Source organism: Berghia stephanieae, chromosome 9, assembly GCF_034508935.2.
Source record: "Berghia stephanieae isolate SIO BIC M18660-M18661 chromosome 9, UCSD_Bste_1.3, whole genome shotgun sequence".
Classification (NCBI taxonomy): Eukaryota; Metazoa; Mollusca; class Gastropoda; order Nudibranchia; family Aeolidiidae; genus Berghia; species Berghia stephanieae.
Genome location: NC_088368.1, coordinates 20,328,528 through 20,355,758, shown reverse-complemented (window position 1 = coordinate 20,355,758; position 27,231 = coordinate 20,328,528). Strand labels below are relative to the sequence as shown.

At 35.4% G+C, this 27,231-nt stretch overlaps 1 protein-coding gene across 14 annotated transcripts in view; it reads left to right on the top strand.

Annotated features, from left to right (window-relative positions):
- Nucleotides 1-27,231, top strand: part of LOC144979831 (E3 ubiquitin-protein ligase UBR4-like) — a 138,775-nt gene that overhangs the window by 28,095 nt on the left and 83,449 nt on the right. For 8 of the 14 annotated variants that reach the window (XM_078927001.1, XM_078926994.1, XM_078926999.1 and 5 more), the window contains exons 19-40: nucleotides 957-1,068; nucleotides 2,751-2,886; nucleotides 4,346-4,425; nucleotides 6,204-6,326; nucleotides 6,831-7,010; nucleotides 8,500-8,622; nucleotides 9,997-10,143; nucleotides 10,738-10,832; nucleotides 11,790-12,012; nucleotides 12,305-12,386; nucleotides 13,002-13,083; nucleotides 15,534-15,624; nucleotides 16,130-16,245; nucleotides 17,303-17,409; nucleotides 18,327-18,422; nucleotides 19,525-19,649; nucleotides 20,589-20,668; nucleotides 21,120-21,317; nucleotides 21,851-21,911; nucleotides 22,643-22,846; nucleotides 23,403-23,473; nucleotides 26,134-26,281. In XM_078927001.1, the coding sequence (XP_078783127.1) occupies nucleotides 957-1,068; nucleotides 2,751-2,886; nucleotides 4,346-4,425; nucleotides 6,204-6,326; nucleotides 6,831-7,010; nucleotides 8,500-8,622; nucleotides 9,997-10,143; nucleotides 10,738-10,832; nucleotides 11,790-12,012; nucleotides 12,305-12,386; nucleotides 13,002-13,083; nucleotides 15,534-15,624; nucleotides 16,130-16,245; nucleotides 17,303-17,409; nucleotides 18,327-18,422; nucleotides 19,525-19,649; nucleotides 20,589-20,668; nucleotides 21,120-21,317; nucleotides 21,851-21,911; nucleotides 22,643-22,846; nucleotides 23,403-23,473; nucleotides 26,134-26,281 (2,680 nt within the window). The remainder of the gene's footprint in view (nucleotides 1-956; nucleotides 1,069-2,750; nucleotides 2,887-4,345; nucleotides 4,426-6,203; nucleotides 6,327-6,830; nucleotides 7,011-8,499; nucleotides 8,623-9,996; nucleotides 10,144-10,737; nucleotides 10,833-11,789; nucleotides 12,013-12,304; nucleotides 12,387-13,001; nucleotides 13,084-15,533; nucleotides 15,625-16,129; nucleotides 16,246-17,302; nucleotides 17,410-18,326; nucleotides 18,423-19,524; nucleotides 19,650-20,588; nucleotides 20,669-21,119; nucleotides 21,318-21,850; nucleotides 21,912-22,642; nucleotides 22,847-23,402; nucleotides 23,474-26,133; nucleotides 26,282-27,231) is intronic. The other 6 variants (XM_078927000.1, XM_078926996.1, XM_078927004.1 and 3 more) reach the window with 1 other exon arrangement.

Below are 27,231 nucleotides of genomic sequence, written 5' to 3'. Positions count from 1 at the left end.
GCTGCAATCTGTGGGTGATAGTGGAATGTGTTATTCTCTCAGATATCTCGCCATCCAGACAAAGAAACCATAAATGCAGTAATGTTTTTGAAACAACCATTTTTCAAGTCTCCTTACAGTTATCTCGCTATGATGCTTCTTTAGGAGTCCTATTGTTATTAATGTTATAGACTTAGTTTAAATGACATAAATTATCAAAACAAATAATTTAGATTTGCAACAAGCATTAGCAAACTGTTTCTTTTTAACTCAAGGCAGTCGTGGAGTTATAGCCCCTGACACACCCCTGTGCCGCATGATTTTGGACCTCTCAATTTTTTGTTTATGTATATAAAGATAAGCAGTCTTTTGTATTCAATAGATTCAGCTTTCATCTATCGAAATCTGTAATTTTTTTTTAAGTATTCCATTATTGACATTTTCTATGATATATATTTTGAGGGTCATTTTCGGTTCTTTTATTTTTTTTTTCCGGTACTGTAGATTGATCCAAGCGATAATTGTCATCTTCTTCATCATAAAATGCATGAATTACATCTTCATTGTCCGATCCATCCTCCATAACAATTTCGAAGGCTCCACTTGTATTGAATAGTCGCTTTTTAGACTCCATTGTTGTTTACAAACGCTAGTCGTCGTTCGCCTCGAGCCGGAAATCTGATAAATTTAGCTTCGTAAATTTAGTTAAATTAAATCAGCAAAAAAAGCCAAAATTTTCTTTTAAATAAATATTTAGAGCTCAAAAAATGTAGAAAAATTATTACATTTTATTTTTTGTTTATTTTCGCATTCAATCAAATGACCAGTCTCAACAAAACTATCTAAAATCCCTGTTGGACATATTTTGTCCGACACGTCTACAAGTAGTGTTGAGCCTGTCTGACAATAAATGCGTCCGACACGTCTCCATTGAGTTAAACATGTTATGTTTCTAATTGTTTTTTATAACTTTACAGCCTCCTGGAGAAGACAATTCCACTATCCTTGAGTCGTCTGATACTTCTGATGGAATACATGATGCACTATTTCTATGCTCCCCATGACCCACCAGTAGAGCTGATTGAACAGGTTAGAAAAGTCTGACATAGTTATTTATCTTGGTGATTCTATGAGAAGAAAAAGGAGAAATTGGGCACTAATTTTGGATAATTTTTGGATGAACATAAACGTTGCCTAAAGTCTATTTTTCTACATAAGCCCTGATGTATTGCTCACACTTAAAGGCTCAAAATCAACAGTTATTCGAAAAATGCATTTAACTTGGTAATTTTTTATTGGGAAATCAAATAGGTATAGCTGGCAATAACCAAGTAGTAGAATGAGAGATGGTCATTGTAATTGTAACACACAGATGGTCATTGTAACACACAGATGGTCACTGTAACACACTTGTCAAACGTTCTGAGGTTGTATTCTATCCAAGTTACACAGATAAATAAAAAATAAAATAAAGACAACATTAGCAGTTGGAATTGTTCGTTAACTTTAACGTTGACACCTTCTTGGGAATCTGTAATGATGTGCTCCTTATAAAAGGATGGCCCTTAAGCTTTCAAAGAATATATTTTTTAAAGACATCTTGCCCTTTGCTAGCATTGTGACATCAGATGTCTCGATCTTGAAATTTGATTTAAAAAATAAATAACATGAAAATGGGAAGAAATATGAAAATTTCAAGCCACACTGATTGGTTAACAAGTAGTATAACAGTTTACTGGCAACTTGGTCAGAGATTATCTCCGATATTCAAAATAAAAGATTCAAATATTGAGCCCAAAGAAACTGTTAAGTTATGTACTGTTGAGTTTTCAAATGTTTGTTATAAGAATCTCGCGTTTGATGTTGTCATTGCTCTCTCTTGTCCTTTTTACCATTATTATCATCATCATTGTCAATGTCGTCTTTATCATCATTTATATTGTCATCCCATCATTGTCAACTTCATCATGATCATGTCATTATCTACTTTTTGTTTTGTTTTTCAAATTAAGATATAAAAAATGCCACTTATGTGTTTTCCTCTTCTGAATGTTAATGTCGGAAGGTAATTATTCACATTCATTATTCTTGATATTCAGGTTCAATACAATTTGTTCATATTCATTATTCTTGATGTTCAGGCTCAACACAATTTGTTCATATTCATTATTCTTAATGTTCAGGCTCAACACAATTTGTTCGTATTCATTATTCTTGATGTTCAGGTTCAACACAATTTGTTCATATTCATTATTCTTGATGTTCAGGCTCAACACAATTTGTTCATATTCATTGTTCTTGATGTTCAGGTTCAACACAATTTGTTCATATTCATTATTCTTGATGTTCAGGCTCAACACAATTTGTTCATATTCATTGTTCTTGATGTTCAGGTTCAACACAATTTGTTCATATTCATTATTCTTGATGTTCAGGTTCAACACAATTTGTTCATATTCATTATTCTTGATGTTCAGGCTCAACACAATTTGTTCATATTCATTGTTCTTGATGTTCAGGTTCAACACAATTTGTTCATATTCATTGTTCTTGATGTTCAGGCTCAACACAATTTGTTCATATTCATTGTTCTTGATGTTCAGGCTCAACACAATTTGTTCATATTCATTGTTCTTGATGTTCAGGTTCAACACAATTTGTTCATATTCATTATTCTTGATGTTCAGATTCAACACAATGTGTTCATATTCATTATTCTTGATGTTCAGGTTCAACACAATTTGTTCACATTTATTATTCTCGATGTTCAGGTTCAACACAATTTGTTCATCTCTCAAACTGGATCCACGGACAAAGAAAACCTGACAAAGTCCATCAAATACTTTGTGTGTCGAGAGGTGGAGGACAATTACAGAAAGAACATGCAGGCCAGTGACCACAATGACGGTGAGTCCTTTTGGTTCTTTCTTAATAAAAAAATTGATTTAGATTACCTACATTTTCTATCTGAATACACTTTTGGTGTAGATTATCTACATGAATACACTTTCTGGGTGGGGTTCCTGACCTCCCATAGTGGGCAGGAGGTACATACTGTCTTCTATCCCTCTATGTCTGTTTTCCAATATGCTTTCTATCTTTGTCTTGGAATGAGATTACTTGGTTTTGTCCTGGCCCTGGCCTGATACCCTGGCTGGGAGGGATGCAGTCAAATGTATAGTTAGTTTTTGGAGATTATATTTTTTTCCTTGTAAATCATCTCTCTGTTATGCACTGTCTTGTTTTGTTAAAATATTTTATATGATTTGTTAACATTTGAGTGTTTCCCTCTTAGTGGGGGCCTGTGCTTGTGTCTGGATGAGACTTTTAGGTGATCTCAAATTAAGTACTTTGATAGTATGCTCTTGGAATCTACATCTGTTTCCTATTTGAACCAATTCCCCTTTGTCTTACCTTTTCGTGGGTGCTTTAACTTTAATCGTAATTCTAGAACTTTTTACTGTCCCATTTTCTTCCTTTTTACTGGTGTTGATATGACCTAAATGTGTTGCAAGCGTCGTAAAACCCTTAAAAACAAAAACAAAAAACGAATACACTTTGGTGTAGATTCCCTACATTTTCTATTTGAAAAGATTATTTACATTTTCTATCTGAATACACTTCGGTGTAGATTATCTACATTTTCTATTTGAATACCCTTTGGTGTAGATTATCTACATTTTCTATTTGAATACACTTTGGTGAAGACCCGCCAGTCATATATAAAAACACAATCACTAGATTTGTGTATTAGTTTTTTTTAAATCTCTTCTTTGATCGGTCTATTGATATTCTCCCCTTCATATTTTTGCAGGTCTGCATACTAATACGAAATTGCTTGTTTTAATGAGAAATTTTGTCAAAAATAACAAATATGAAAACATTTATGACAATATGAAAAATGAGGGATGAAGAATTGAATGTTCATTTTACGTCTCAGCAGTGTTGTGAAATGACATTCATTCCCGTCTGCCTTTCCACTAATCTGATTCTATTGTCTTAATTAACAATAAACTGCATTGCCTCTTGAGTTTCGAAATAAAAGATCCGTTGTGTGAAAGTATAGGCTCTAATCTGGGGTAAAATATGAAGTAATGAAATCAAATGACAGCTTTTGAAAGACAAGTCGGGTTTTTTATACCATATCATATCCAATCAATATGATTTCTACTAGCATTGAACCACTTTGTTTTGATTTTTTAAAGGATTTTTTTTAGGCTCATGTCTTTAAAAAATGATTTTATAATTTGAAAATAAATAAACGGGTGATATACATTTTTGTTCGTTTGTTTTGAGATACTTTATGGAGTCATAAATATCTGCCGTGTAAAAGATTTATTTGATTTTATTCTCTTTTTTCCCCCAGCAGCATCAATCAAGCCTAGGTTTTACAACTTGTTCCAGGCTGATCCCAGCACCTCAGATGTCGTCAAAGTGGACGGGCTGGTGAGTTGTATTACATTATTTCAATTGAAATACCTCTGGAGCCCTACATAGCTTTGTGGTAGAGCACTCGACTCCCGTTCAAACCGACTTTGGGGCTGCAAATCTGAGAATTGTTTCCTTTTTTTTTCTTAAATTGCATTTTTTTTTTTGGAGGCCCCAGTGGTCAGGTAACTGAGTATATGTAATCTGGCTCATCTGCTCATTGCTACAGAAACCAGAAAATCTTGGCTTCATATGCCTTATGCCTCTCAGAGAATTGCTACACTACATAGATGATTGTGCGGCTATGTGGTCTAGTGGTATGACACTCGCTTTCGGATCGGAAGGTCCTGGGTTCGAGCCTCACTCTGTGCATAGTTGAGTCCTTGGAAAAGGTTCTTTGCTCACATTCTCCCACCTTACTCAGGTGAAAAATGAGTACCTGGCCGTTAACAGCGTTGTATATGTCGGAAAAAAATTGTAATCTTGCCTAACAGGCGTCATGTCCCGTCCTTCGTGTTAAATGTTGCTATTGGCCAGGGACCCCTGTAAAGCGCTTTGAGCACATTTAGTAGATATTGCGCTATATAAAAGCGCATTTCAATTTAATTTAAGATTATACCATTGATAGTTCATAGTTCGACTGTTCCAAGTACTGGAGTTATATACAAAATTACTCTGGTTTGAGCCCATGGTATGCCTGCATTTCCACCATCCTTTATTCTAATTTGAAGTGCAGAAGACTTTTCCTCCATCTGTATGAAAGTTACTCTAGCATTACCTTTAGAATTGATTTTTGCTGAAGAAAGGTTTGAGTCCTAAATTTCCTGTGTAAAGTATTTTGCACATTTTCAAGCTGTTATGGGGATCTTGATAGCTCAGTTGATAGAGCACTCGCTTCACACACAAAGGGACCAAGATCGATCCCTGGTGTAGTCGAGATTTTTTCGGACCCCCCTGCCCACCGAGCAGTAAATGGGTAGCTGAGTCTGTTAGATTTGTGCGGAAAGTACTTTGCGATAGACTAGCGTCCTATCCAAATGATAGCAAGCAATTGCTATTGTCCGTTTCATGTTATAGAAACCGGGATAAACTCCGACTCCATGGGCCCAATGGCTCTGAAGGACTACTAGCTGTTATACAAATTTATGTTCAATACTTTTCACATTCCACAGCTTCAATCACTTCCAATATTTTCATACTGGGTGGGGATCCTGACCTCCCATAATGGGCAGGGAGGTACATACTGTGTCTTCTATCCCCCCATACCCGTTTTCCAATTGTTTCCTGTCATTGTCTTGGAATGAGATTACTTAGTTTTGTCCTGATCCTTGCCGGAGTTCCTTGGCTGGGAGGGAAACAGTCGAATGTATAGTTATGGTTTTGGGAGATGATATTTTTTTCCTTGTAAATCATCTCTCTGTTATGCATTGTATTCTATTTATATGATTGGTAAACATTTGAGTGTATTCCTCTTAGTTGGGACCTGTGCTTGTGTCTGGATGAGACTTTTAGGTGATCTCAAACTAAGTACTTTGACAGTGTGCTCTTGGAATCTACATCTGTTCCCTATATGAACCAATCCCCCTTTGTCTTACCTGTTCTTTTGTGCTTTAATTGTAATTCTAGAACTTTTTACTACCCCATTTTCTTCCTTTTTACGGCTGATATGACCTTAATGTGTTGCAAGCGCCGTACAAGCCTTAAAAACAAAAACCAAAAACAATATTTTCATACAGACCTTGTGTACACTTAACATCCCTGGCTTTATTAACACTTCTCATTTGTTGAAATTTCAGGCTGTCAATTGTCTACTCAGCCAAGATTCCAAGCTCGACTACGACGAATTCTACTCGGCTTGTGTCCGACTTCTCATGACGGGATCACTTTGTGACAAGACCAAAGACAAGTTCACCCTGCTGGTTTGTTTCCATTTGCCTTTAGAGTCTGTCAAAACGAAAGATTGTGGCAGATTCGTGATAACATTTCAAATTTTATATTTTTCTGTAAAGGGATTAAAAATCAACTTCATTATCAAATTATACAACATACAAAGATCTTTCCGAAGAAATTGAAAGAAGGAGGGGGGGGGGGGGTTAGGGAGGATTCATGGAGAGAGAGAGAGAGAGAGAGAGAGAGAGAGAGAGAGAGAGAGAGAGAGAGAGAGAGAGAGAGAGAGAGAGTGAGTGAGTCTTCCCCAGTTGAGGAAGACTGTTTTGTTGCGATTTTTTTTTTCTTGTATTTTTCTTTCTTTCTTTGTCTGGCACTGTTTCATACACTTTTTCAAATCTCTACAACGAATAATGGAGTTCAGTTAAGAACGTAATCTTTGTCATTGCAACGGCAAAAAAGATTTTGACAAAAATTATACATCTCTATTCAAATCTGTAACAAAAAAACCCAAAAAACCCCATCTTTTCTTTCAGGACGCTTGCTCCATGCATTACCATTTCCTGTTGCTGTGGCGACTGCTCTCCTGCCTCCCTCCATCCGTGGAATTCATGAAGATGCTGGAGAGCAAGGCGACAATGGACAAAGCTTTCATCCTTCACACCCTCAGATGGGCCCCTCGATTGGGCCACAAGCCATTTGTTGCATGGATTACGGTAAGGAAGGCAGTGGTGGATATTTGTCAGTGCTGATGATTTTCCTTGGATCCGCGGAAATCCACGATTTTTGTATCAGAGGAGGAATTTCCTCCTTTAAAAAAAATGACACTTTCCTCAATCAAATTTTCTGGCTTTGAGAGATTTAATGTGTAGTGGAACAAACTGGTGCAGTTTCCCCACTATCCAGAAGATAGCTAGAGTAGTTTATCATCTCAATGGCTCTAAAAGTGGGGGGATAGTGAAGTAAACATGTGGCGTAAATAAAACCATTCATAATTTTCCTCCTTTTTCCCTTTTTGTCACCATCAGCACTCGTTTGTGACTAATCCTCTGAAACTTGTACTATGTTGGGATTAACTCGATCTTTGAGTTGAATTTTAGGCTTCATGAATAAAATTTAATATAGAATAAATAACTTTATATAGGACAGTTGGGAGTCTCAATAGCTCAGTTGGTAGAGCACTCGTTTCACAAGCAAAGGGGCTGAGATCGATCCCGGATGAATTCGAAATTTTATTCTGACACCCCTATCCACCCAGCAATGATTGATTGGGTTTGCTGGGTCTGTTAGATTTGATGGAAAGTACTTTGCGAGAGACTAACATCCTATTCAAAGAATAGCAAGCGATTGCTATTGTCTATTTCATGATATAGAAACCGGGATAAACTGATCTCTTAATGGTTCTGAAGGGCTACTTTTTTATATTATTATTATTATTATTATTATTATTATTATTATTATTATTATTATTATTATTATTATTATTATTATTATTATTATTATTATTATTTGTTTCTTTAACATCAGAAAACTTTTTTTCATAATTCTGATCATTTTGACATAAAACGGAATTTCATTCATTCCGTTTGTTTTGACATCTTACCAGAATGATTGAGTTGGTCACCTTTGTAGAGCTGTCTATTTGTCTGTAAGGACATCATTCTGATGTTACAGATTATTTCTATTTCCTGTGTTATGGTCTTTATGCATGGTGTGCCGTATATGCAAACTGATTGAATTTGTTGACTTCTCCTTTTGTTTATATTTCAATTCCCAAAAATTTGATTGCGCACTGTTTCAATCGCTCTGTTTTGAGAAAATGATTGTCACCATACTCTGGTGTAAAATGAGTACCCGGCCGTTGTTTCTGTCTGAAAAAAATTGCAATACAGGTGTCATGTCTCGTTCTACATGTTACGTCCTACTGTTGGTCAGGGACCCCTTGGGTAGCGCTTTGAGCACTTTTAGTGGATATTGCGCTATATAAAAGCTAATTTTTTCTTCTTTTTCTGGCACTGAACTGAGCGCCGTAAAACCCATAAACATAAAACAAACAAACATCTGGCACGTTTTATGTCAAGTCTGGATGACTACATCCCCACTCCCCCCCCCCCCCCCCCCCCTCCATTTTGTTTTTGCCTCATTTGTATTAATCCAAACCTCAACGTTTGTGAAATCAATTTGATATTTTTGTACCTTATGCAGGATTGCCTGGCCAAGCAGGGTCTGAGCCCCATGGCTGCGGCCGAACTGGTGGAGAATGCGGCCATTCAAAGCAACTCAAGCACCTACGATGTCATGGTTGCTAAGAACTATCTGTCAGATCAGGTCTGGTACAAACTTGTCCTTTTTATAAATACATTTCCATGTGCAAACCCATTATTTATAGATAAAGAAAATAGAACTTCAAAATAATAAGTCCTATGGAGCTGCAGTTCTGTCTAAGTAACACCAAGCAGATTTTAAAACTTTTTCTAAAATGTATAAGAATTTTGCACTTTTGAGTATCAAAAGTTTTTTAAAATGGTGACTTATTATTCTAGAGTCTGTGGCAGTATTTTCATTCATAGATTTAACCGCAATAAATAAAACTATGATTGGGAAATTTGTTCATTTAGCTCTCAACAAACATGCTGGGACATAGACAAACATTGAAATTTATTTGTATTATTAGAAAAGGCTTTGCTGTCACAGGACACATGCATCAGACTATGTTGCGATATTGAATAATAATTCTCCATCAAGCTTTTTAATTGAATACTAAGCGACTGCTGAGGCTGTGGAACTTAAAAAGTATTGAACACGTATTGATATAATAGTTGTAAAAATTAACAAAATACCTAACTCTGAAGTTTGGGCTCAAAATCCTTCCTCAGCAAACAACAACAACAACAAAAACCATTTAAAATGGGAAAACTGAAGGTAAAATCCAGATTAACAGGAGAAAAGGTCTCTGTATGTCCAGCAGGGAAAAACGGATTTCATGAAAATCGAGACTTCTACTTGATTAAAATATAAGTAATAGAAATAGTCCTTTACAACCAAAAAGGCCCATGGAGCCAGTTTATAGTGTTAGACAGACAATACCAATAAAAGTTAAACTTTAAGATTTTAGAATAATAAAGCAGACTTTAAAATTTTAAATTATCATCCTTTTAAAAATATTGATTAATTTCAATTACATTATTTACCATTTTATAATGAAAATATGTTTTTCTGTTCCTGATTCATTGACACTCCATTACATTGTAATGTCTTGGCGTGTACTAATTTGCAGGTCTGATAACCCAAATTGGTATGGTCTCAAACCAACGTAAATTATTCTTCATGACAACAATGTTTAAAATGATCCCATGATTGTGTCCGGTTATCACCTGCAAATATGTTCACTTTGTGATATCCACTAAACAAAATAACATATAAATTGAATAAACAATTTGAAATCTTCAATAGATAGAATGCGCTTGGCCAAGGAGTTCACAACATTGCCATCCGGAAGTATAACGGACCAACACACAAACTCGGTGTAACCATGAACTTTTATAGTCTGGTTAATACAGTTTAGTGAGAACAACTCACAAACGCGGATGGCAAAAAACAATAACAAAGGCCTGTGTGACGTCATCTTCTTTCTATCTATAAGAGTGGTATTTCATTATTACTCAACATTAATCTCAATCAATATCTTTTCTTTCTTTTAAGATCCTCAAACTGGCAAGTCCACAAAGGTCAACAACGTCATCGGAGCTGACCTTTGATGACCTTCCTGGCATATCAGACATCCTCATTCTGGATGCCATCATTGCCAAATGCCAGGTTTCCTTGGACCAGACATTCATCATGGCTGTTGTAAGTTCTTTACATCTTGTTTTAGCATATGACCTTTTCTGCAAATTTATTTGCTTGTACAGAACTTAGATTACTTGTATGTACTGATGCCGAATGGATAAAGCATTACACTTCTGCCTGGAAGACTTAGGTTTTAGCCCTGCTGTTGAAATCTCAATTTTTCCTGTAACAGATTTAATTATTTTTTCCTCACTTTTCGGCTGATGCCAAGGTTATCCCAGTCTTTTCTTGAGATTGACCTTAAAAAAATGTTTACTCCAAAGGTGAACAAAGTTAAATTTTTACATATTTTATTTCTTATTTATTTACTTCATCTAACAGTGAATGTACAATGCTTGTTCTAGGTATCCATGTATACATTTATTATTATTTTTTTTCAAATCTGTTATGTTATAAATTTATTTTTATGTGAAGTGTTCTGTGTGATTTTTTAAAAATGTTTTTGTTTTTTTTTGTTGTTTTTTTTTCATTCTAATCCCTTATTGATAAAATAATTGTGTGAAATTTGTCAATCAAAAGCTGCATCCATTTTGATGTTTTAATGTTTCATTTATGACAAGTGTCCCAATAAAAACATCCTCTTTTACTCCGCAGTCCAAGGAGTCAGATCCCACAAGACCTATGAGAGTGGCTGCAGACCTCATCCCTGACATCCTTCGTCTCATTGAAGCATACAGTGGTTTTGCCAGGTTGGTCAATATAAGTTTCTGAATATATTCCCCCCCGTTCCCTTCCCCCCCCCCCCCCCACCCACCCCTGCTCCCTTTTGAATTTTCTCTCCATTTGATAGCCTAAGTATGAAAAAAGCATAGTTCTGTGCGGTTTTGTGGTCTTGTGGTATGACACTAGCTTTCTGATCGGAAGGTCCTGGGTTAGAGCCTCACTCGGCTCATAGTTGAGTCCTTGGAAAAAGCTTTTTACTCACATTTTCTCGTCGTACTCGGGTGTAAAATGAGTACCTGGCCATCTACAGCGTTGTCTCTGTCGAGTAAAAAAGTTTGTAATATCCCCTAACAGTCGTCATTCTACATGTTACCTGTTGCTGTTGGTTAGGGACCCTTGTAAAGCGCTTTGAACACATTTAGTGGCTGTTGCGCTATATAAAAGCTCAAGTTATTTTTTGGGGGGGGGGTTCTGCTAAAGGATAATCCCAATTTAACACTTGCATTTTTTATATCAAAGTTCTTTTTGCTCTTGTGTTCATAATGTCAGAAACCAAATGATGCTTATGACTGGTGTGAAATATCAAGACATCATTTTCTAAACAAAATTATGAAAAGAGTCGAAACTTAACAATAATTACTTCCTGGGTCAATAAAGATTATTATTATTATTATTATTATTATTATTATTATTATTATTATTATTATTATTATTATTATTATTATTATTATTATTATTATTATTATTCATCATCAATTAAAAAAAACATTTTTTGGATTGATTTTTTATTATTGTTATTGTTATTTTTTTACTGTTTGAAATCATCTTCATCATCATCATCATCATCATCATCATCATCATCATCATCATCATCATCATCATCATTATTATTATTATTATTATTATTATTATCATTATTATTATTATTGTTGTTGTTGTTGTTGTTGTTATTATTTCACAATTTCTTCTGCTATGTTTTTCAGATCTTGCATTCTGGCCAATGTGTGCAGCAGCACAGATGATAAGAGCTTCACCCAGCACCGACTTCGGGCTTTTGGGCATGTGCTGACTGTAGGCTCGAACCAGCCCAGTGTTCTGAGGACCCTTGGGCCTGGACTGGTCAGCCTACTGCCCAGTGCCGTAAGGAATGCTGTGGACAAGTGGAATAAGAGCGCTGGCAATGAATTTCCCAACACTGGAGCTTGGGTGAGTTTTTCAATAGAGCAGAGATTACAAAATAACTGACGATGATGACGATGACAATGAAGATGATGATTATTATTATTATTATAATATAAGCCTTGATTTGGCTATCAATTCATTGCATTGTATTATTATTATTTTTTTTTTTTTCACTCAAAATTGGTAGTTTATATTGTAAAGTGCCCAGAGCTTGTGTTTTACACGGGAATGAGCGCTGTAGAAATGTGTATTGTTATTATTATTATTATTATGATTATTATTATTATTATTATTATTATTATTATTGAATTTTCAGAGAAACGCCTTTGCAGCTGACACCATACCTGGAGAGAGCTACATGGATGCCATACACAGCGCTCACATGGTTACTCTGTCCGGTAGGTTTATCGCTGCTCATGTGGCTCCTAAAACTTAAGGCTTTGCTAGGGTTTGTTTGAAGATGGGCAATAATAATGTTTTGCTATTGTTGGCCTTATTTTTTTTTTTTTTTTAGGAGTTTTACAGTATTTGCTTCACTTTGAAGTTATTTCAGTGGTAGAATTTAAAATTCAAGTCAGCTGTTACATCTTCAAATTCTCAAATATGACCTATTTCCTCTGTCTGGTAAAATATTTTAGGGTGAAATAGATGCCAAAATATGTGAATAATATGAATATAATGTAGAAATTAACAAAATTCTGAAATTTTACTTTAAGCAGTATTAGAATATAAAGCATCTTATCCAGCCCAACATTATCCCAGTTTGAGCTGGTGAGGTTTCTTTTATTGTTTCAGTGATGGGAGCTTAGAGTCTGGTGTCTCGGATTCATAGCGTTATATAAGTTTTCAGCATTATTATTATTATTATTATTATTATTATTATTATTATTATTATTATTATTATTATTATGGGACAATGTCTGGTCCAATAACATATTATTGCCCTTATTGTCTGTACCTATACATGGATCCACAATCTATGGATGAAACCATTTCTCCCCTCTTATTCTCAGGTCAGTCACCTTTCTGCATCAATGCATCGTTACGTCATCTTCTGCAGTCACTGGTCAAGTTTGGAACTGACCTTGTGATGGTGTAAGTTATCACTTTAAAATGAATAAGCCCACATCGGACAAATAGTATTGAGCAAAAATGACTATAACAGATTCGAAAAACAGAATGTTTTGGACTCAAAACCATTCTTCAGCATAAAACAAAAATATACTTACTTCCTTACTTATCTGAACCAGCTCTAGCCCTCCGGTCTTGTGCCACGATGTAGAAGTTAGACGTCTTTTGTAGTTGTTCCAGGTGACTATAAAGTGTGTTACTGATGCTTGGATTTGGTGGGAGGAAAAACAAAAATATAAAACCATAAAGTCATCAGACAGACAGCAGAGATGTATTTGACACATCTTGTCGGCTGGTACAGGGGTCCGTGTTCGGCTGGTACTGGGGTCCGTGTTCGGCTGGTACAGGGTCCGTGTTTAGGTACAGGTCTGTGTTCGCTGTACAGGTCCGTGTTCGGCTGGTACAGGGTCCGTGTTTGGTATTCTTTGTTCTATTCAAAGCTGTTATATTCCTTTTTGTTCATTCCTTTTTACAGTTCACAGCTTGTAACAGCTTAGAATCGATCAGATAATTAGGAAGTTTTATTCCATTCCTGAGTCACAATATTATGATTGAGCAGAGAATTATAGGAGAAATAAAGTAGATGGTATAACGTGTAATAAAATAAATGTAAGCATTTGAATAGTGTGTTTCTATGAATTCACCATGCTCACTGAGATTTAAAAGGATTCATAGATACATCAGTGTGTTTCAAGTGTGCTTCTTGTGTGGCTATGTAGTCTAATGGTATGACACTCGTCTTCAGATCGGAAGGTCCTGGGTTCTAGTCCAACTCTGAGTGGTGCATTGTTGAGTCCTTGGAAAAGGCTCTATACTCACATTCTCTCACCGTACTCAGATGTAAAATGAATACCTGGCCTTGAACAGCATTGTCTCTGTCTGAAAAAAAATTGTAATACTAGGCAGCATGTCTCATCCTGCGTGTTAAGTGTTGCTGCTGGCTAGGGACCTCTCATAAAACACTTTGAGCACCTTTAGTGGATATTTTGCCATATATAAAAGCTCTAGTTATTTTGTAACAATGACTTGTATACAACTACAAGATGCAGATTTATTTTTATTTTTAAAAGACAATAACAACAAGTCTATTGTTATGGGAGAGGCATCCACTTCACTCAGTCACTTATTGAAACAAAATGATTCTTAGCTGTGAGAATGGCAGAATTATTTGTAGTAATCTTAATGTAAGGAATGATTTTACTCTCAATGTCAATAATAATATTACATCATCTCACTTTACAGTAAAAAAAAAAGGAATTCAGGGGGGAAATAATTCAGATTGAACAAGTTGAGCTTTAAAAAAAAAATATTGAGCTTTTATATAGCGCAATATCCACTAAACGTGCTCAAAGCACTTTACAAGGGCTCCCTGGCCAACAGCAACATTTAACATTTAGGACGGGACATGACGCCTGTTAGGCAGTATTACAAAAAAAATTTTGGACAGAGACAACGCTGTTAACGGCCAGGTACTCTATTTACACCTGAGTACGGTGAGAGAATATGAATAAAGAGACTTTTCCAAGAACTCAACTATGCGCCGAGCGAGGCTCGAACCCAGGACCTTCTGATCCGAAAGCGAGTATCATACAACTAGACCACATAGCCGCACAAATGATGCAATTGAGCGACTAATCAGGTGTCTTACTATCTGTATCCTTCACCATTGAAAATGCCAAGTATACGATGTTAAAACATAGTGGGGAAAGCGGGTGGTTGGATGGGAGCATCACCCTTGAATCATATACCTATGATGTTGGCATGGGTGTACGATCCGATAGTGATGTCGTTTCTTCTTCTCTTTACTAGCCTATCCTGCTTCTTTGGTTTGTGATTGTATTTTTGACAGGGGATATTTTTTTTTCTGTAAATCTTCTGCCTGTTTGTTCTTGGTTATTTATAATTTAGCTTATGATATCTTTAGGTTATGATTTTGATTTACATTTGTACTATTTTTGTTAGATTGCTTGTTTTATTGTTTCAGCGGTCTCTCATATAACCTCAATTGTGTTGGAAGAGACCTAAAGCAACAAACAAACAAAAAAATAGTGGGGAAAAATAGTACAAACACGATCAGTGGTCATATTGTTCATACAACTAAGCAATATTGTTACACTACTCAAAATATGATGATGATGATGATGATGATGTTGTTGATGCCGGGTTTTTTTATTTTTATTTTTTTATATACGATAACTACTATGTTACTAGTATGCATCTTGTGTGAGTGTGTCTATGCCAATATTGTATTGTTATAAATGTGTAACCAAATGACAAATTGCCACTTTTTTGTGGTAATAAAGATATATTATTATTAATATTATTATTATTATTATTATTATTATTATTATTATTATTATTATTATTATTATTATTATTATTATTATATGGTTATTTATAAATTTTGTCAACAGATGGTGCCAAACCCTGGCCATTGACGCGAAGTTGGCTAATGTCATGTTCCCTCTGTACTTCGACATTACCACAGAATATCTTGGTGAAATGGTAAGAGGCCATTTTTATTTGTCTTAAAATTACACATTATCATGTGTCATCCTTTGTATAAAAGGAATATGAGAACTGACTTTAGATAGCATTTTCACTTGATCCGAAAAAGAATATTAACAGTTTCGCAATCTCAAATCTTAAACAGATAGATTGACGTTTTAGATTATTTACCACTGATGTACGAAGGACTTATAAATGACTTATCATGAATGATAATTTTCTGCTTTTTAAAGAGAATAATTGTCTTATTGACCTTTTGCCTCTGGACATGAAATAGACATTTATTGAATTTCTGTTTTTCTTTCCTCAGATGACGATTAAGCAATAGTCTCTATAAATTGAGTGAATATTAAAATTCAGTTTTACAGTAATTAGACATTTTGAAAATATCAAGAAAAATTTATTTTTTTTGAAGTTGGTCGTCCTGTTTTCAATAAGATTTGACTTTGCTTCAGTCCTGTAACTCCATTCCATCTAACTATTAAATTGTCTCCCCTGACAGGTCAGCCTCATGAAATTCCTTGGCCCAGGGGAAGAAAACCAAGCTGAAGAAAAAGCATATCGACACGGAATACTCACCTGTGTTCAGATCCTGCTTGAGTTTTCAGATGATGAAAGGTAGGTCTGAGTCGAGGGAATTTGTTGATTTTGTAATTTTTAGAAAAAAAGTTCCTTTAGAATTTAGTAATATTAAACAAATTTGTTTTGTTATAAAAAGTGGATCAACATTTGCGACAAATTTTAATCTGATACGTGCCGAACCAGAATATTTGTTCTGTTTATTTTTTTGTACGCAATAAATGGCATCAAATGTTTGTTACACTCTTGATCGGGCCGTGGTCTTTCACAAAGTTCTGCCCCCTCACATAATTGAGGAATCAGTTATTTATTCAATTGAATTAGGGTGGACTGGTTCAAATAGATTATAATGAGACTTACAATATGGAGCTGGAGTGATTTGCTCATTATCAAGATATTTGGATGAATGGGAATGGCCTGTGTAAACTCATAGCAGGACACTTTCATAAAAATTGCATCACAATACTAGCCGTACTCTGGAAAAACGCGGGTGGTTGGATGGGAGCATCACCCTTGAATCATATACCTATGATGTTGGCATGGGTGTACGATCCGATAGTGATGTCGTTTCTTCTTCTCTTTACTAGCCTATCCTGCTTCTTTGGTTTGTGATTGTATTTTTGACAGGGGATATTTTTTTTTCTGTAAATCTTCTGCCTGTTTGTTCTTGGTTATTTATAATTTAGCTTATGATATGATTTTGATTTACATTTGTACTATTTTTGTTAGATTGCTTGTTTTTTTGTTTCAGCGGTCTCTCATATAACCTCAATTGTGTTGGAAGAGACCTAAAGCAAAAAACAAACAAACAAACAAAACTCTGGAAAAACACATATTAAGAACTTTGGCCTGAAAACTACAAACTGTCTCAGCTAAAAATGTATTCTGCATCTACAGTGTTTTACTCAGTTTGGCCGAGACAGAATCAATTTACATTGAAATTATTGAAGAAGAAGGTAAACCAGTAGACTTAATTTTTTTGGTCCTCATTCTCCTTTCCTCTCTCTCTCTCTCTCTCTCTCCTCCTCTCCCCCCACCCTTCCACCCTGAGAAATTAATTTTGTATTATTTTGATCTTCTTTATTTTTGTGTTAAGTGGTCTGGATGAGAAGATCCTATTCGAGTGTATCAAGTTCTTGGAGACCAGCCTGTCCAAACAAGTGGCCAGAAAGGCATTCAAGTCTGTCTTTACCACGGAAACTGGTGAGATCATTTTTCTATTTCCATATCACTGTGTAGAACACAGCACAGATGTGCAATGTGTATGTTAACGTAGTCATTCAGAGCTACAAGGCCAACAGAGGAAAGTACTTACCATGAAGTAATAGACTCGGGTACCAAATCTTCTCTAGGTGGCCAGGGAAAAAAAAAAAGGGGGGGGGGGATATCAGAAATAAAAAATTTCCCTTTGCTTGTGAACGTTCAGAGCCCTCAGTGATTAATTTGATGTGTGTAATAAGTTGGAAAATGCAAATGTAGCAGCTTGAGGGATATTGAATCCAGTCCCTTTGTCCTTAGGTTAGTGGATTTCGAATGCCTGGCTGGCGTGGAAGAAGCTTCTCATCCCAAGTGCATTCCAAGCTGTAGACTGTAAAAATTCCTGTGAAAAAATTAATACGACAGCTTAAATAAAGCGTTTCAAAAAGTTTCAGTCTCAAGAAGGGTGTTCAGCCCGAATTATTCTGAGCTTAGTATTTTGCTCTTTTTTTTAAAAAGCTTTAACAGCCAATTTTTTTGGTGTTACTTTCTACATCTCAGTGCTTGAACAGATTTTGTGATTATTGTGGATTGAATATTAATTTTTTTCAGAATTTCTAAATGTAATACTAATACTCTAGGATGGTTGTTTTGTATATATATATATATATATATATATATATATATATATATATATATATATATATATATATATATATATATATATATATATATATATATATATATATAAGGCAGTGATGAAAGGTCCTTTCTTGAATATTTTGACAGGTTTTCATTTACACCTTAGCCGAATACAAAGAAATCCCTGAAAACTGATTTCGGCATAATTTTGCACAAATCTATATTTTTAAATAAAAGGGACCACCATTTAACTGAACTGTGTATTATGTCTACTTCCCCAGACATCACATCCTTGCTTCAGACCGTGTCCGTCCACAATTTGAGTAAAGGCTACATCAGTCACCTTCTCAAGTTGTTCATCAAGATTTTCCAACAAAGTAGGTCCATTAATTTTTTAACCATTTGGTTTTTTGTTTTACCCCTGTCTTTGTCAGAATCTATTTTGTCCATTTGTTTTTCAAGCTATTTGAAATTATGCCTTTTAATATTTGACTCATTTTTATTTCATTGAATATGATGCTGTTCATATATAAATCTGATCCAGTCAAATTTCCAATGTAAAAATATAAAAGCACATGACTTAATTAAGAACATTTTGACAACTTAGAGAGCAGGCACGGGTGTCCAGATAAAGATCTGAAAATGTGTGTATGAAACAGTGTCAAATTAAGAAATTAAGGAGCAGGCACTGGTGTAAGATAAAGAACTGAACAAGTGTGTATGAAAGGTGCCAAACAAACCAAGAAAGAAAAATTTTTATATTTTTTTTCTTGCTTTGTCTGGCACCTTTCATACACACTTGTTCAGTTCTTTATGAAACAGTGTCATACCAGTCTGACTGGTAATCAAGATGTCTTTGGTTCAATCCCCAGTCGAGGGAGGCTGATTTTTTTGCGATGGTTTTTTCTTTTTTCTTGTATTTTTCTGTCTGATTTGTGTGGCACCGTTTCATACACACGTTTTCAGGTCTTTAAAGTACATTTTATAACTCATTATGTTACAATTATTTTTATGACATATTTCATTTTGGCTGATTAGAATAAGAAGAAATAAAAGAAGCATCCATACTATGTCATTTGGGTGTTGAGCAATTTCTAAAATAAAATGTTGGACCGTTTTTATCTCAAGAAAAACATTTATTTTCTGTTTGATCTTGCAATGAAGATATGATTTTCATTATAGGAAATGTTGTGAAAAAATGTTGAATGATTCATTGAGAAGTTTAATGTGTTGACATTTTGATGTCTGTAATATTTACTATTTTCAAATTTATGACAAGTATTACAGATTCATTTCATACAATATAAAAATGGGGTGGAGGAGTAAAAGGATGAGGGGATTGGAGGAGATGATGATGATGATGATGATGATGATGATGATGATGATGATGATGAAAGATACTTATGCTGCAGTCAAACCATTTTTGTAGCAATAGTGCCTCGACAGTAAATCAAAACAAAATCTTTCTGTCTTTGCCAGTGGACCATGACAATCAAGATGAAAACCTGTCCAGTCTATTCCAAGGGCCGGCATGGACCAGAATATCAGGGCTTGGCAAAGATTACGTTCACAAACTCATGACCAACATTGTCAAAGGAACAGAGGTTAGAGTGGCTGGTCTGAAGACATTTAATTATTGACAATTAGTATGAAACAAACTTGAAAATTGTAATTTAAAAAATGTAATGATTGACCAGCATGTGACAAATTCCTTTTCATTTTGTAATTAATCTTGAAATCTTGTTCAAACATTGCTAACCAAAGTGTCTTTATGTAAGTTTTAAGGGTACCAAGTTTCCTTAATTCACTCAATCCTAACACCGACTAAATCAGTATTTGACTTTAGCTTCATTATTAGTTACAATTGTATGAGACAAATTATCTAAATATTATTAAAACTATTATTTAAAATTCTTACATGATATTTGTAATTGAATAAAACTATGTACATGCTAAATTTATTTTAGATTGCGTAACTGAATATAAATTTTTTATGTCAGTTTTGAAAAATACCGAAAATCTCTAGGGAGAGTGGATGGATGGAGGTAGAGGGCGAGGAAAGAGGGAGTTTGGGAGAGTGGATGGACGGAGGTAGAGGGCTAGGAAAGAGGGAGTTTGGGAGAGTGGATGGACGGAGGTAGAGGGCTAGGAAAGAGGGAGTTTGGGAGAGTGGATGGACGGAGGTAGAGGGCTAGGAAAGAGGGAGTTTGGGAGAGTGGATGGATGGAGGTAGAGGGCGAGGAAAGAGGGAGTTTGGGAGAGTGGATGGACGGAGGTAGAGGGCGAGGAAAGAGGGAGTTAATTTGAAACTTTCGTCTCTTCAAATACTGCAGTTTCAATTTGGTGTCACCTAATTTTATATTGTTTTATTTATTTTTAAATTTTGAAAATTTTGTGTCAATTATGAGGTTTATTTTTTAAATCTCCAGGTCAAAAGTTAAAATCTTGTTTTTCTGATGCGGTTATAGAATTGTTAATTTATTCCATTGATAATGTAAATGAAACAGGTGTGTAATGTGTCATTTTGTTCTGTTATAATAAAGGGTGAAGAGGACGATTCTGTGTTGAAGACAGAAAAAGGACTTCTTCAGACATTGGCACAATGCCTGGTCAATGAGAAAAGGTAAGAAAGGGAGGGGCACACCCCTTCTCCCCCCCCCCCCTCTCTCTCATTAAGTTTTATTGATACCTCCACAATCATTCTCCTTCTCTTCTGCCTCCTCCTATAACTCCCACTCCTCCCCGTCCTCCTTATCATCATCATCATCATCACGATCATCATTACGAGTCGGTTTGAGATTTTTTTCTGATCCCTCTGTCATCCACCCAACAGCAACTGGGTAGCTGGGTTTATTAGATCTTGTGGAAAGTATTTTGTTATAAACTTTCATCCTCTCCAAAGGTATAAAAAAGATGTAGCTGTCCATCTGACTCTTCAAAAGACATCGACTTTTTTTGTTTTCAGAGAGATTAAAACTGAGATGCTGCCTATTAAATTTAGATAAGCTTAAATATGTTGGAAAGGATATAAAACTATAACTTGATAAAAAAAATAAATCTTTATCCATGTCTAGTCCTGTTGGAGAGCAAAGTGTGTCCAGCCTGTTACAAGCCCTCATCTCTCTGGGGACCCCGTTGCTGGAGTCAAGCTCTCCGTCTGACCTTTCTGCCTTCCCTGACCTCATGGGTGTCCTCTACACGCTGGCCGGGGTTGGGTCAGGTCAAGGTCACGTCCTTCTCTTTGAAGCTGTCACTCAGTGGCTCAAACTTTGGTGAGTTCTGGCCTAGTCTAATTCAGATTATAAAATAATTCTTTCCTTTTAAAAAAAATGTTTTTCTTTTTTTTGTTGTTGTTGTTGAAATTAATCCAATGTATTTTATGATGATGGTGGTGATGGTGATGGTGAGTTTGTTGGTAATGATGATGATGATGATGATGATGATGATGATGATGATGATGATGATGATGATGAGGATGATGATGATGATGATGATGATGATGATGATGATGATGATGATGATGATTATTATAATTATTATTATTATTATTATTATTATTATTATTATTATTATTATTATTATTATTATTATTATTATTATTATTATTAGTATTATTATTATTATTATTTTTTTTTTTTTTTTTTTTTTTTTTTTTTAAATTTTATTTTTATTATTATTATTATTATTATTATTTTTATTATTGTTGCTTTTATCAATGAAACTTAATTTATCGTAGGAGTATAGATAAAAAAACAAGTTAATTCCACAGTTCAGTAACAACATATTAATGATGCTGCATTCACAGTACAAGTAAAATACAAGACGAATCTATGCAAGAAGCTCTAACTTCAAAAGGTGGCAACAAGGTGAGCTTTATGTCTTTTGGATGTTATATACATATATATATATATTTTGTTGCGGGTTCGAGCCCCCATCGCTGCGATGAAGTTTTTTATTCTTTAGTGTCTTCTGGCACTTTTCTACTCACTTCATTTCTTGTTAACTTCAAATTTACAACTTTTCCTTTATTATCTTCCTTTTTATTGGCACTGAAATGACTCAATAGAGTTGCAAACACCGTAAAATCCCTTTTAAAAAATCCCCCAAAAACTAGACCTAATTTCACAAGGAGCCAAAATTTGAAATCATTACAAGGCCGAAAGAAGATGGAGCTACTTATTTAGTTACAATATGAAATAATCAGGAAAACTTTTGACAAAAGAACTATGTTCACCAAGTCTGTATGTAAATACTTGGAAGTATAACACTTGGTATAACACTTGGCCTCTGATCTGCAGGTCCCTAGTTCGAAATCCTGTGGGGTAAAGCAAAGTTTATTTCTTGGAAGAGACTCTTTACTCACTTTCTCTCACCATACTCAGGTGTGAAATAAGTACCTGGCTGGTAACAGCATTGTCACCTTTGGGAGAAAAAAAAAATTGTGATAGCGCCTCACAGGCTTCATGTCTTGTCCTACATGTGAAATGTTGTTGTGTCTGGAAAACCTTTTTATAGCACTCTACATTGAATGGATTTTTTTTTTTTTGCTCCATAAAAGCTCATATTTTAAAGCTCATGATTTTATTGTCATTTTCAGAGTGGTATGGTGGATACACTGTGCTGTTTCCTGTCCTACATTGGAGAAATCCTGGCATCCCTGAAAAAAGTGACAGACAAATCTGTTGGTCGTAGTTACTCCCCCTTGATGGAGGTGGAACCCATCCCATTCCAGGATAACGAGTTTGAGTGGACTGAAGAGGTCGCTGGCCATGAAGATGATGATTCTGGCGGAGAAGATTCTGTAAGTTTGTTTGTCCCCATACTGTTTGTGAATTTACAAACAAATATTCTCTACCCCCCCCCCCCTGTCATGTCTCGTTCTATATGTTATGTGTTGCTGTTTGCGCTTTGAGCATGTTTAGTGGATATTGTGCTATATAAAAGCTCAAGTTAAAGTTAAATTTGTTTTTTGTTTGTTTTCCTTTTATCTACAATGTAATCTAGAATTTGGTGTCGGTGATTGGTTGAAATGAATTAAAATGATTATCTTATTTTATTTGATGTTAACTTCCAAAGTTTAAAATATATATATGGTAAAATAGAGAGATTTAGAATTCTTTAGCTATGAATAGAGAAATTTGCACAATGCTATCCCCCCACCCCTGTCCCTCCCTTAAATAGAAAAAATAAATGAGATTAATAAAATCTAAAAGAGGATTAAGGATTATTTTATTTATTAATTATTTTTTTCGGCATTAAGCAAAACTCTCTATTCTCATATATTTTGTAATATTTGAATGCTAAACGTTCATTGCTTTCCTGCAATTGATCAGAGAAAAATGATCTTTTATGTCCAGGATGAAGAGAGCCTCAACAACAAGCTGTGTACCTTCACCATCACACAGAAAGAGTTTATGAACCAACACTGGTGAGTGAGGCCAAATTGTAAACATTGTTGTCTTCAGTTTGATGCAGATGGTTTTATTTGAGGATGAGCAGGGTGGGGTTCCTGACCTCCCATAATGGGCAGGGGGGTACATACTGTGTCTTCTAACCCCATATATCTGTTTTCCAACATGCTTTTTGTCTTTGTCTTGGAATGAGATTACTTGGTTTTGTCCTGGTCCTGGCCAGATGCCCTGGCTGAGAGGGAAACAGTCGAATGTATAGTTAGTGATGGGAGATGCTATTTATTTCATTGTAAATCATCTCTCTGTTATGCACTGTATTATGCTTTCTTTATATTATATATGATTTGTAAAACATTTGAGTGTGTTCCTCTTAGCGGGGGCCTGTGCTTGTGTCTGGATGAGACTTTTAGTGATCTCAAACTAAGTACTTTGATAGAGTGCTTTTGGAATCTACACCTGTTTCTTATTTGAACCAATTCCCCTTTGTCTTCCCTTTTCTTGGATGCTTTATTGTAATTCTAGAACTTTTTACTATCCCATTTTCTTCCTTTTTATTGGCGCTGATATGACCTTAATGTGTTGCAAGCGCCGTAAAACCCTTAAAAACATTTAAAAAAACAAAGATGATTTTATTTCTTAACCAAGGAGCCCTGCTGGTTGTTTTAATAACAGGAAATGAATGAGTAGGAAAGTGGCAGAAGACAATAGAGAATAAAAATTTCGTGGCGGTGATGGGGGCTTGAACCTACAACCGGGAGTGGTGGATAGCTCAGACAGTAGAGCCACGCTCTCCCCGGCCAGGCAGAGTTGTCATACCAGTGAGGTCACGGGTTCGAGCCCCCATCGCCATCTTGAAATTTTTATTCTCTATTGTCTTCTGGCATTTTTCTACTTTATTTACTGTTATTATCAACATAAGTGCCTGCTACACTCACTTTCCTGGTTGTTTTAACTTTGGAGAGATTCTGATCATGATATGAATAGTAGTCCTCGAGAGCCATAAGGCCCATGAGTCAGAGTTATCCCGATTTCTATAACATGAAATAGACTATAGCAATTGCTTGCTACCCCTTGGATAGACTAGTCTATTGCAAAGGTCTTTACACCAGATCTAACAGACCCAGCTGCTACTGCTGGGCGGACAAGGTCGCAGGCCTTCCTACTACTTTGAAAAATTCATAGAATTACGAAATGTTGGCTCAAATACGCTTCAACAGTCGTAATGTCACTTCCCTCGTAATGACACATGGTAACTTAGTAACAGGCTCTAAACTATCGGAACAATGGCGGACGCCATTATGAAATATTTTTCCAGCGAGCATAAAAGCATATCCAGAGGAAAAAACGTTATAAATCTGATCATATTTTGACGTTTATACATTCTGATCACAAGACATATGAAAAGTTCTAGTCAGCATGAAGAATAAAAAGTACCAATTTTCTTTGTTTAGAACCACAATGGCCGCCATTGCTGGGCGACGTGACATCAGACTATTGAGTCCAATTTCAGAAGTTGATGAGCATCTCTAAGTCATCGTAACTTATTTCAAATGAAAGGTTACATACTTTTATGGATTTTGAAGTGTTATTTCATTCTTGTGAGGATAAATTGTTGATTTTTAAAGTTAACTATAGCGACGACAGTAGTTTTTATCTTCTGTGAACTACAAATTTTTAAGTTTTCAAGTTGGCAGGGTCTGGGGTCGGGGGAAAAATCTCGATTTCAACCAGGATTGATCTGGGTCTCTCCGAGCTGTCAAGACCCCCAATGGTATGAATAGATTAACTGTTAAATAAAGTAAGCTGTGATAAGTAAAAGCTTTTCTAATATACATGCGCTCATTTCAAGTGTCGTTTCATTTAGGTTGTATCATGCTCAATGTGCTTCAACGTTTTTCATAATCCTATGGCAGGCTGTATGGAACCGTTTTTTCTATTTCAAATAGTACCAGTTATAAGGTTGTTATTCAGGTGCCCTCTTTGATTGAGCAGTTATTTTAATATTTGTTCCCTGCGTAAAGCCAGGTACTCATTCACATAAGATTCAAGTGGTTGATGTTATGTGTAAAGTGCTTTACCCAAGGACACAACACTGGAATTGAAATTTGGTGTCATTGTCACCTACACCATCACTGACAATGGTGAATGCTACTCGATCTTGTCACAATATCAGATGCAACAGCATTTAGGTGTGACCTAAAATTCCCATTTTTCCCATTCCCAATTGGATTCAATAGTCTGATGTCATGTCACCCAGCAACGGCGGCCATCGTGGTTCTAAACAAAGAAAATTGGTACTTATTATTCTTCATGCTGGCTAGAACTTTTGGTATGTCTTGTGATCAGAATGTATAAAAGTCAAAACATGATCATATTTATAATGTTTTTCTCCTCTGGATACACGTTTATGCCTGTCAGAGAAATATTTCATAAGGGCGTCCGCCATAGTTCCGATAGTTTAGAGCAAGTTACTAAGTTACCATTCGTCATTATGAGGGAAGTGACGTTACAACTGTTGAATAGTATTCCTGATTTCCCATAAAAAAATTTGTAAAAAATATTTTTCTCTTTTTTTTTTTTTTTTGGTTTCATCGACAAACTTAATTTTTCACAGACACAATTCACATTCAATATGCCAAGTCATGGATACCTACCTTACTCTTATTCTTGTTTCCAGGTACCACTGCCACACGTGTAAGATGGTAGATGGTGTAGGAGTGTGCTCTGTCTGTGCCAAAGTGTGTCATAAGGAGCATGACTTGACGTATGCCAGATTTGGCTCCTTCTTCTGTGACTGTGGAGCCAAACAAGACGGAAGCTGTTTGGTGAGGAAGACATTTTTTTTTTAACCTTTCTCCAGACTTGCCTACTCACTCACTGACTTGACTTTTTTCTCATGGTCCATGGTGGAGCACAGAACTACACTGCCATATTCTGGAAAAAAACAAACATTTATTTAATGATTTTGGACAGAAAACTTGTCCTTCAAATATCGATTGATTAGAATGATCCTCCTTTTGGCAAAAACTCTCAAACCTGGGACTTAACCAATAATTAATTGATATTTGAAGGATGACTTTTGGGGCCAAAATTTTTAATGCATGTTTTTTCAGAGTACGACAGTGCTGTCCTGTACTCATCTTATGTTTCGGAAGTCTGGTTCATCTTCCTCAACCAGGGCCAAGACTGTCCTATTTCATTTGTATCTCTGTCCATTTTCCTTAGTCAAAGATGAAAACCAAATGTGTTAAAACTTTTTTTTTAAAATTCAGTCACATGAGTTGTCATTTTGTCTTGATTCACTTTCTACAGTGCTTCTTTTGACCATTTATATAGGTTATCACCTTTTCCTTATATATAAAGGTGAAAACCAAAAGTGTTAAAACTTTTTTCTTACTCTCCTAGGCTTTGGTCCAGAGGTCATTTGTTTCTTTTGAAAGTATGATGAAGAAAAACGTCTGAGTAGGGTTCTTGACCTCCCATAGTGGGCAGGGAGGCACTTACTGTGTCTTCTATCTTGTTTTCCAACATGCTTTCTTTCTTTGTCTTGGATTGGGATTACTTGGTTTTGTCCTGGCCCTGGCTGGATACCCTGGTTGGGAGGGAAACAGTCAAATGTACAGTTAGTTTTGGGAGATGATATTTTAAAAAATCATATCTCTGTCATGCACTGTATTATGTTTTATTTACATATTATATATTATTTGTAAACATTTGAGTGTATTCCTCTTAGTGGGGACCTGTGCTTGTGTCTGGATGAGACTTTTATGTGATC